At 35.8% G+C, this 11,428-nt stretch overlaps 2 protein-coding genes across 2 annotated transcripts; one reads left to right on the top strand and one right to left on the bottom strand.

The window, feature by feature from the left end:
- Positions 1-1,077: 1,077 nt before the first annotated feature.
- GCK72_016041 (uncharacterized protein) lies at positions 1,078-2,707 on the bottom strand (the record flags this gene model as incomplete). Its single annotated transcript, XM_003093564.2, has 2 exons — positions 1,078-1,314; positions 2,564-2,707. The coding sequence occupies 2 exons, from the start codon at positions 2,705-2,707 to the stop codon at positions 1,078-1,080; spliced, it is 381 nt and encodes a 126-aa protein (XP_003093612.2).
- A 1,013-nt stretch (positions 2,708-3,720) lies between these two features.
- On the top strand, positions 3,721-11,046 carry GCK72_016040 (uncharacterized protein; the record flags this gene model as incomplete). The annotated part of the gene is made up of 9 exons (XM_003093545.2): positions 3,721-3,890; positions 4,725-4,914; positions 5,837-6,016; positions 6,926-7,170; positions 8,249-8,436; positions 8,821-8,894; positions 9,261-9,455; positions 10,354-10,437; positions 10,882-11,046. 9 exons carry the CDS (start codon positions 3,721-3,723, stop codon positions 11,044-11,046), a joined length of 1,491 nt encoding a protein of 496 aa, XP_003093593.1.
- Between the last annotated feature and the right edge of the window lie 382 nt (positions 11,047-11,428).

The following is an 11,428-nucleotide window of genomic DNA, read 5'->3' as shown; positions in this document are numbered from 1 at the left end:
GAAGAAAAATGTGATTTTCTTGGTTTTTGGCAAGTTTTTTTGACGGTTTTAGTCTAAAAATTGCTGAAAACCCATATTTTTTGGTCTAGAAACAACAAGAATTAATTTCAGAAACTAAAAATTAATTTTTCAGAAAATTTTTTTTTGAAAAAAAAAGAGATTTTTTCTACTTTTTGTTGGTTTCTCGACTTTAATAGTCTAAAAATCGTTCAAAAACTCAATTTTTTGATCTAGAAACTCCAAAAAGTTGGTTTTCAGTCCAAAAAATAAATTTTTCCGGAAAAAAATTGCTTTCTGAAAAATTATTTTTTTAAACAAATTTCTATAATTTTTGACGTTTAAAGTATAAAAATCGGTGAAAATTTTTATTTTTCATACTAGAAACTTTAGAAAATTGATTTTCAGACCAAAAAATCAATTTTCCAAAAAAAAATTTTTTTTGAGAAAAATCAATTTCTTACTATTTTCCGACTATTTTTCAGTTTTCCAGTCTAAAAATCACTCAAAAACTCGATTTTTTGGTCTAGAAACTTCAAAAATAGTGTTTTACGAACGAAAAATCAATTTTCTAAAAAATTTGCATTTTCGAAAAATTCATTTTTCACTATTTTCTACCATTTTTTGACTTTTCTAGCACAAAAATCGCTCAAAAACTCATTTTTCACACTAAAAACTCCTATAAAACTCACTTTCGACTCCCATGAGCCATTCTTCTTGAGTGGTCTTCCAAACAAGTCGGTATCTGCAATTTATCGATAAATTATCGACTTTTTCACCAAAAAATCAATAAAATTCAACCTTTCGCTTTTTTGGCTTCATTTTTCATTCCATCCATTGCTCTTTTCATTCTTTTTCAACTGGAAAATTGGTATTTTTCGAAAAAATTTGTGAAATTAATTCAAAAATCAAAAAATAATGCAAACGCGCTCCACCGAACCGGAGCTGAAAAATGGCGAAAAAATGACGAATTTTGGCTCTAAAAAAAGCGATTTTTAGCTGGAAAAAGAGCAAAATATTAAGAAATATCGACTAAAATTTATTAAAACTATAAAAACAACGAAAAAAACCAAAAAATTATCACTTCTTCCCCCTCAACTGCGCTCGTTTTCCTTGTCCGATGGGTGGCCGGACCACTTTTCCGCGAATTGTTTTCAGATTGTCTTGAACGTCACGGAAAACGACGTGATCGTCGAAAAAGACGCCGTGGAATCGGAGCATTTTCGTCAAATAGTGAAACATTGGGAGATTCGGATAGTACTCCGGAGAGAGTTGCTCTTTCGTCTCGTATGGCTCAGCGGACATCACACGGACTACCTGAAAATCGAGATTTGAGAGAAATTGGAAAGAATTTTCGACTTTTTCAGCAGAAATTCGGAAATTTTCGAGAAAAACGCGTCTCAGGTGCGCCAGAAATCTGATTTTTCAGATTTTTCTAAGTGAAAAAGGCTGAAAACGCGTCGAAGGTGCGCCAGTTGCTTCAATTCTGTCTAAAAACAATAGAAACACAATTTTTGAGCCAAATTTATCGAAACTTCCGATATTTTTGAAAAACGCGCTGCAGGCGCGCCAGAGATCGCACTTTTCTAACTAATCCGGCAATTTCAGAAAAATGTGATATCTGGCGCGCCTGAGACGCGTTAGAATTTGTTAATTTTTAAGCATTTTTGAACCTTCGACGCATTTCCATCCTTTTTCACTAAAAATCCGAAAAATTCGTTGTCTGACGCGCCTGATACGCGATTTCCTCACTAATTTTGGAATGTTTCGATGAGATTGAAAAATCTAGTGTCTGGCGCGCCTGAGACGCGTTTTTCTCAAAAACGAAATAAAAAATTTCGATGAAAACTAACTGAGAATCGATATTTAAGAATTTGGAGATAATTTACGTTTTTTTTCAGCAAAAAATCGATTTCTGGCGTGCCTGAGACGCATTTTTTAGAAAATTTGTTAATTTTTAAGGTTTTCTTTCAAAAAAGATGGTTGGAACGAAAAACGAAAAATCGGATTTTTAACTAAAATTTATTTAAAAAAAACGTTGCTTGGCGCACCTGAGACGCGTTTTTGATTTTTTTTTGTTGGAAAATCTATTAGTTTTTTTAGATTTAGTGAACCTTTGACGCCTTTTCAGATATTTCCAGCAAAAAATCACAACTCCGATGTCTGGCGCGCCTGAGACGCGTTTTTAACGAAGATGTCTAAAAAAATTTTCGATGAATTTGGCTTAAAAATCGTGTTTCTACTGTTTTCCGATAGAAATTATGCTTCTGGGGCACTTTCGGCGCGTTTTCAGCCTTTTTCACTGGAAAAACCTGAAAAAATTCATTTTCTGGCGTGCCTGAGGCGCGTTTTGGTCTTTTTCGAACTTGAATCCAATTTCGACACATTTTCAGCAATTTTCGCTCGAAATTTAAAGTTTTTTACAGAAAAATTCAATTTTTCAGGTATTTTAGCCGAATTGAGACGGATTTTTTTGGTTTTTGACTCGTTTTTTGTGTAAAAAGCGATTTTCAGCCTTATTTTCCACACAAAATCCATTTTTCCAGCTGAAATCCCAATATCCTACCTTCAAACTCTTGGTATCGGTTGGCATGACGACCTCTCCCCACACTCGATTCGATAATCGATCCATTCGTTTTCCGAATGGAGTCGGTTGAGAGATTCCACGTCCAGCGTGGACGATACGCGATGCGGCGAGTCGAGACGCCATCTTGGCTCTGAAAAATAGGAAAAATTCGGGGAAAATCCGATAAAAATGGAGGAAAAATAAGGAAAAATGCGAAAAATAAGTTTTTCATGGGAAAACACGGATTTTTAGGTTGAAAACGCTGGAAAATCCACTTTTAAATGAAAATACATCGAATTCAATAGTTTTCTCTTGAAAATTGGTTTTCGACTCAAAAAAAAGGGATTTTTCACCCTTAATTTAGATCTTTAGATGAAAAAATCGATATTTTCTCAATTTTTTCGCACTAAAACAAAAAAAATCGCTGAAAAACTCAAATTTCTTTAATTTTTAATTGAAAAAAAGAAAAATAATTTCTGGGCGTCTTGTCCGAGAGGATTACACAGCCGTGGCAGATAGAGCGCGTTTGCATCATTGCTTCAGAAGCGGGTTCAGAAATTCAGGAGACGTCAAAATCGATGAAAAATCGAGATTTGTGGTTCAAAAAATAGTGGAATGAATAGAGGAAAAATCGGAGAATATTTTACTACAAATTTTATTTCAAAATAATAGCAAAAATATAATTTGGAGCAAGCACGCGAAACGCGCCAACAACACGAAAAACGCGCAAGCAACCGATCTTCAAAAACGTCAACGTGTCCGCTGACTTTTATCGAATTTTGCCGTTTTTCATTGGTTTATTTTTATTTTTCGAAGTTGAAAAATGTATTTTTGAAGAGAATATTAATTTTTCAGCAGTTTTCCGAGATTTTTAGCGTCATTTTGTTATAAAAATCGATGATTTTGGTCTAGGGATGTCGGAAGAGCGATTTGGCTCGTTTTCCTCTTTTTTTCTCAATGCTATTCGATTTTTTGTGTAAAAACTCATTTTTCAGCAGTTTTTCAAGATTTTTAGCCTTATTTTGGTATAAAAATCGAACAATTTGGTCTAGAAATGATTTTTTCAACTTTTTTCATGTTTTCCTCCAATTTTTCGTCATCTAAATCGATTTTTTTCGTTCAAGTTCACGTTTAACCACAATTTGTTCCAGTTCACGATGGTTTTAGCCGATTTGGGGCGAAAAATCCGAAATGCGATCGGAAAACTCGGTCAGAATACGGTAATCAACGAGGAGGAGCTCGATTTGATGCTCAAGGAGGTGTGCACCGCCTTAATTGAGTCAGATGTTCATATTCGGCTGGTTAAACAGTTGAAGGATAATGTTAAGTAAGTTTTGGATGGGAAAATGTGAAAAATTAGCTGAAAAATCAGGTTTTTTGGCAAAAATTGCTTGAAAACCGTCATTTTTGGAGGTTTTTAGGCTATTTTACCCTCTAAATCGTAAATTTTCACTATTTTTCCAGATTATCAGTCAAAAATTATCGCAAAAACCACCAAAGCGTGCATTTTTAGCGATTTCAGCGGATTTTATCGAATTATGAATTAAAAATTCCATCTCGACACGCCATTTTTAAGTTTTTAGCTGAAAAATCGGGTTTTTTTGGCAAAAATTGCTGGAAAACCGTAATTTTTGTTCAATTTTTACAGGTTGCTGTTGATTTTAACGATTTTAATATTATTTTACCTTTTAAAATCGCAAATTTTCACTATTTTTTCCAGATTTTCACCTGAAAAATTGGATTTTCAGTCAAAAATCGTCTCAAAAAGGACTTTTTGTCGATTTTCAGCTGTTTCAGCGGATTTTATCGGAGTATGAAGAATAATTAACTTAAAATTGCACCTCGACACGCCATTTTTTAAGTTTTCAGCTGAAAAATCATGATTTTAGGCAAAAATTGCTCAAAAATAGTCAAAAACCATGATTTTTTGTCAATTTTATCGATTTTTGCCGAGAAAAATTCCTTAAAATGTCATTTTTCTATCCGAAATACCGATTTTCCACCATAAAATTCCTAAAATTTCTAGTTTTTTCGATCGAAAATATCAATTTTTGACCAGAAAATGCTTAAAATCAGTCATTTTTGGTCAAATTTAACGATTTTTGCCAATTTTTATTGATTTTTCGCCCATTTTCACCAAAAATTTCCATTTTTCTTCCAGAAAAGCGATAAATTTCGAGGAGATCGTCGGTGGTGCGAACAAACGTCGTTATATTCAGAAGACTGTATTCAATGAACTTCTGAAACTCGTCGATCCGGGAGTCACCGCATTTCAACCGACGAAAGGAAAACGGAATGTTTTCATGTTCGTCGGTCTGCAGGGATCCGGTAAAACTACCACTTGTACTAAGGTTTGTGATGAAAATATGGAGTTTTTCAGAAAAATTCCGAGTTTTTAGTGGGAAAAACTGGAAAATTTGGTGAAAATATGATATTTTTGTCATTTTCTGATCGAAAATCTCAATTTTTGATCAGAAAATGTCATTTTTCGATCAAAATATAGATTTTTAGGTCTAAAGACTCCCAAAACCCCAGATTTCACGTGTACAAATGTTATTAGGAAAAACTGGAAGATTAGGTGAAAATTTAGGTTTTAGGCATGGAAAAAATGAAAAACGGCTTAAAAATCGTTATTTTTGATTGAAAAATTACATTTTTTGACATTTTTTCGGTCAAAAATCGAGATTTTCTTTCGGAAAGTGATGAAAAATGTAAAAATTTCATATTATCGTCAATTTCTGCTTGAAATTCATCATAATCCGGCTATTTCCGATCGAAAATTTTGATTTTTGACCAGAAAATCTTTGAAAAATGTTATTTTTCAATTAAAAAAAGACGGTTTTAGACCAGAAAATGTCATTTTTCGATCAAAATGTCTAAGTTTTTGACCAGAAAATTTATGGAAATGTCTTTTTTTCGATGCAAAATATCGATTTTAGACCAGAAAATCTTCAAAAATGTCATTTTTCAATTAAAAATACCCATTTTTGACCAGAAAATCTCTGAAAAATGTTATTTTCCGATTAAAAATTCCGATTTTTGGCAAGAAAATCCCTAAAAATGCTATTTTCCGATTGAAAAAAGTCGATTTTAGACCAGAAAATGTCATTTTTCGATCAAAATGTCTCGATTTTTGACCAGAAAATTTATAGAAAGGTTTTTTTTTCGATGCAAAGTATCGATTTTCAACCATAAAACCCCTAAAAATGTCATTTTTTTAAATGAAAAATTCCGATTTTAAGATTAAAATCTCATTTTTTCCCTCATTTTCAGATGGCCTATTACTACCAACGTAAAGGATGGAAGACATGTCTTATCTGTGCAGATACATTCCGTGCGGGAGCATTTGATCAATTGAAACAGAATGCAACCAAAGCGAGAATCCCATTCTACGGATCATATTCTGAAATTGATCCCGTCAAAATTGCAGCCGAAGGAGTCGAGAAGTTCACTGTGAGTTTGAAAAATCCAGTTTTTGCAACGAAAAATGCTGAAAATCGCAGTTTTTGAGCCCAAAATGGCGATTTTCAACTGAAAATGGCTGAAAACCGATCAAAAAACCGTCTAAGGCGCGCCAGGAGCTCAAAAATGCTCTTAAACGCGTCACAGGCGCGCCAGATCCCTAAGAAGATTTTCGCGTCATAGTCACACTAGGCATCAGATTTTCAAGTGAAAATCGCAAAAAAAATGTCTAGGCTGGCGCACATTTGGCGCGTTTTCAGAAAACAAATCGCGCCAAAGGTACGCCGGACTCATGGCTTTTCCAGGTGAAAACTCGCAATTTTCTTTAGTTTTCTATCCGAAATTGTGGCTGGCGTACCTTTAGCGCGATTTTTCTGTTTGAAAAGATGAAAACGCGCCAAATGAGCGCCAGACTCTTCATTTTTTGCAATTTTCGCTTGTAAAAAGAAGAAAATCATCATTTTTCACCCCGAAAATTGGATTTTCGATGAAAAGTATCAATTTTTCTGATTTTTGAGCTCAAAAATCACGAATTTAGCAATTTTTACGTCAAAAAACCCCCAAAATCCCATTTTTCGAGCCAAAAAATCAATAATTGTTGCAATTCCCTAATAAATTAGAGTCAAAAATTAAATCTAATTGTCTAAAAACGCATTTTTCGGCTCAAAATCCTCGAAAAAAGCTGAAAATTTGCTGGAAATTGTTTTAAACTGAAAATCTGATAAGTTTCTGACAAAAACTACCGAAAGTCTTATTTTCTCAGCCAAAAAACCTGAAAATTCATCATTTCTTTACATTTTGCAGCTCGAAATCCCTTAAAATTGACGAATTCTGTTGTTTTTCAGTCAAAAACCTCCAATATCCCATATTTCGAGCCGAAAACCTGTCGAATTATTGCAGAAAGAAGGATTCGAGATCATAATCGTCGATACATCGGGTCGTCACAAACAAGAGGCATCTCTATTCGAAGAAATGTTGCAAGTATCGAATGCAGTGACTCCTGATAACGTTGTCTTCGTAATGGATGCATCTATCGGACAGGCTTGTGAAGCTCAGGCGAGAGCATTCTCACAGACTGTAGACGTCGCATCGGTTATCATCACAAAGTTGGATTCACATGCGAAGGGAGGAGGAGCACTCTCGGCGTGAGTGGAGTGAAAATACGTCTGAAAATCGGCTGAAAATGACCATAAATTGTGGAAAAAACGGTCGGAAAACGGCTGAAAATGGGCGAAATTTGCTAGAAATCGGATTAAAATGAGCAATTATGATGAAGTCGGTGTGGAAAGACTGAAATTTTGCTGAAAATTACCAATTATAGTGAAAAATCGGTCTGAAACAGCTGAAAATGGCTGAAAAACAAGAGTCTGGCGTACTTTTAGCGCGATTTTTCTGATTGAAAACGCACCACCTGTACCCCAGACTCGACATCTTTTGCAGCTAAAAATGGCTGAAAATTGTCTAAAAATGACTACAATATTAAGAAAATTGGTCCGAAACAACTGAAAATGACAGATTGTGGTGAAAATCGGCTTAAAAGAGTGGAAATGGCTGAAAATGACCGATGATAGTGAAAAATCGGTCTGAAACATCTGAAAATTGGTTGAAAATTGCCTAAAAATGACTCAAAAATTGTCTGAAATTGATGAAATCGACCGCAAATTGTGAAGAAATACTGAAAATCGCTTGAAATCGGTTTAAATACGGTTGAAAATGGTTGCAAAATGGCTGAAAACGGCTGAAAATGACCATAAATTATTGAGAAAGGTGGAAAATCCGTCTAAAACAGCTGAAAATGATCGAAAAAAAGTATAAAAACGACCGAAAAGTTAAGAAAATTAGGTAGAAACAACTGAAAACGGTCGAAAACTATATATTTATCACAATTTCAGACAGGTTTTCACTAATTTCTAAGATTTTGGCTGAAAAGCGCTCCAATTGATCATTTTCAAGCTCTTTTGCTCTATTTCTTGCTAAAATTGAGTCGAAACATGGAAATTTGGGCTGGAAATGACTGAATTTTGCTCAAAAAACAACAATTTTCAGCCGTTTTCACCCCACAAACTCTCCATCGGCTGAAAATCACCAATTATAGTGAAAAATCGGTCTGAAACAGCTAAAAATGGCTAAAAATGACTGAATTTTGTTCAAAAACCCCCAATTTTCAGTCGTTTTCACCCCCAAACCCCGCCCCTTTTCAATTTCAGACTGAAATTTTTTCAGTGTCGCCGTCACGAAGTCTCCAGTGATTTTCATCGGAACCGGAGAGCACATTGATGATTTCGAGATATTCAAACCGAAATCATTCGTCCAGAAACTACTCGGAATGGGAGATATCGCCGGATTAGTGGATATGGTCAATGATATTGGAATTCAGGATAACAAGGAGTTGGTTGGCAGACTCAAACAGGGTAATAAACGAGATTTTGACTCGAAAAACAGAGATTTTTGGGATTTTTGAGCTGGAAAACGTTATTTTCGACCGATTTTGGACCGGAAAGTGCGATTTTTTAGCATTTTCAGGCTGAAAATCGAGATTTCCGGATATTTTTCTACGAAAAATGTTCATTTTTCACTGTTTCGAGCTCAAAAATCATGGTTTTCTGTCCAGCGATCGAGTTTTTGACTCGAAAAAACGAGAATTTTGAAATTGTTGAGCTGAAAAACGTTATTTTCAACCGATTTTTGACCAAAAAATGGGATTTTTAAGCCAAAAACTGGATTTCTAGACCTTTTTCGGACTAGAAATCCCATTTTAATGCCCAAAAACCCCACAAATTCCTGCCTATTTTCAGGTCAATTCACGCTTCGTGACATGTACGAACAATTCCAGAATATCATGAAAATGGGCCCATTCAGTCAGATTATGGTGAGTTTGTCTGAAAATGCTGAAAATCCCGATTTTCTGACAAAAAATGCCGGAAACCAATGAAAAATTGCGATTTTTCGGTGTGAAAGTGCTGAAAAATCCCGATTTTTCACTCAAAATTGTGTAAATCGCAATTTTTCCACCTAAAACTGGTGATAATCGCGATTTTTAAAGCAAAAAAGTTATTTTTATGCAAAATTATCGATTTTTCACTCCAAATCTTGGAAATCTCACTTTCTTTTGCCTGAAAATGCTGAAAATATCACTTTTGGGAGGGAAAATGCTGAGAATCCTGATTTTTCCACCTAAAACCAATGAAAATCTCATTTTTGTGTCTGAAAATGCCCTGAAAATCAATAATTACAGAGTATGATCCCCGGTTTCGGACCAGAATTCATGAATAAAGGAAACGAACAAGAATCGGTGAATCGTCTGAAACGAATGATGACAGTAATGGATTCGATGAGTGACAAAGAGTTGGATCATCCGAAAGCATCGGAATTATTCACGAAAGAACCGAATCGTGTTGCACGAGTCGCCAGAGGATCTGGAAGTCATCAGGTGAGAGAGAGAGAATAGAGCTGAAAAATTGCAGTGAGTACCAGAGTTGTCCGGATTCCGAAATTCCGGAATTCCGGGTTTTTTCAGCATTCCGTTTCCGGTTCCGGATTCCGGAAAATGAAAAATGGCATTCCGTACAACTCTGGTGAGTACTGTAATTAAAGGAGGTGAGAACTCAAAAAATTAATTTGTCTCAAACTTCACCCCAATATGAATAAAAGTGTACCTTAAAAAATTTAAAATTTTGTTTTCTACAGACTTGCAAAATATCGGCCCGGCCCGGCCCGGCCCGGTCGGCCCGGAGTCAAAAAATGAGCACAATTTTTTCACAAAATTTTTCGAAATTTTTTGAAATTTTCATCAAAAATAGTCAAAAATCCTATGTACACTTGAGTTTTATCGATATGTAAAAACATAGTCGAAAATTCGACTTTTTTGCGAAAAAATCAAAAAAATTTCAAAAAAATTCAAATTTTCAAATTTTTGTACTGTGACCCGGGCCGACCGGGCCGGGCCGGGCCGGGCCGGGCCGGGCCGGGCCGGGCCGGGCCGGTGAAAATTCTCAAATCGGCCCGGCCCGGCCCGGCCCGGCCCGGCCCGTTGCAAGTATGGTTTTCTATTTCCCTATGATCAAATTTTCCATAGATTTACTCTTTTTCGATGTACTTTTGGATTATAGTGTCCAACTGATTGAACCAGTGGTGGGCGGGGAGTGAAATTAGTGAGTCTCCCCGTGGCGGCAGCGGCCACAGCGCGGGGGAAGAGAGTGCGAGAGAGCGCGCCCCACCATTGCCGACAGCGAGAGACGCAGACATTTCTCCTCCCCCCGTGGATTTTGGAGTGAAGCTCAGCTTCACTCGCGCCCACCACTGGATTGAACAAAGAAGTAATTTTCCAGCAAGAAGTACGCGATCTCCTCGCTCAATACAAGAAATTCTCGGATGTTGTGAAGAAGATTGGATCGATTAAGGGACTTTTCAATGTGAGTTTGGCCAGCATGAAACGATAAAACTATTGAAATTTTCTAATGAATTTTATCAAAAGTTTTATCATACTTGCAAACCGGGCCGAAACGTGCCGGCTCGTAACTCGCTTTAATCTTAATAATATGGGCTGAAAAATATACCAAATGCAGATCTCGACGAGTTCTATCTCTGTGACTTACTACGGACCGGATGGCTATTCGTTCATGTGTCGCGGGCCGGGAAAAAGTGCCTAAAAACGCAAAAATGACCAAAAAAGCCATTCTAGCCCGGCTAGCGGCATATTAACGAATAGCCATCCGGCCCATAGTAGGTCACGGGCATAGAACTCGTCGAGATCTACATTTTGGTATATTTTTCAACTCATAATATTCATTTTGACGCAAGTTACTGGCCGGCCCGGTTTGCAAGTATGATTTTTACAAATTTTCCCGCATTTTCAGGGTAAAAATGGCGACATCAATCCGAAAAACATGAATCCGGCGAAGATGGCCCAGTTGAATCAGCAAATGGCGAAGATGATGGATCCACGTGTACTCCAACAGATGGGAGGAATGGGTGGACTTCAGAATATGATGAATCAGATGGCCAGGGCTGGAAAAATGTAGAATAATTTCATGTTTTTTGAGCGATTTTTTGTGTCTAAAATTGTTTTTTTAGTGGAAAAATTGGATTTTTAAGCTATTTTTCATCTGAAAACTCGATTTTTTTTCTGAAAACTTGTTTTTTCACCTTTTTTTCTCAATTTTCTTGGTTTTTCTGTGGAAAAAATGGATTTTCATAGTATTTTATACATGAAAACTAGACTTTTTCATGAAAAATCCCATTTTTCACTGAATTTTTTTGCTTTTTTACAGTTTTTCTTCATTTCTGGCTAGTTTCCCATCATTTTTCACTAGTTTTCCCTTGAAAATCACCAATTTTAACCTCTAAAAACCCCTTTTTTTTATGTTTTCTCCTATTTTTATTCGATTTTTCCTCGAAATTCCT

The sequence above is a fragment of the Caenorhabditis remanei genome, chromosome IV (assembly GCF_010183535.1).
Source record: "Caenorhabditis remanei strain PX506 chromosome IV, whole genome shotgun sequence".
Classification (NCBI taxonomy): domain Eukaryota; kingdom Metazoa; phylum Nematoda; class Chromadorea; order Rhabditida; family Rhabditidae; genus Caenorhabditis; species Caenorhabditis remanei.
Note: the sequence above shows the minus strand (reverse complement) of the source record. Positions and strands in the feature narration are given on the sequence as shown.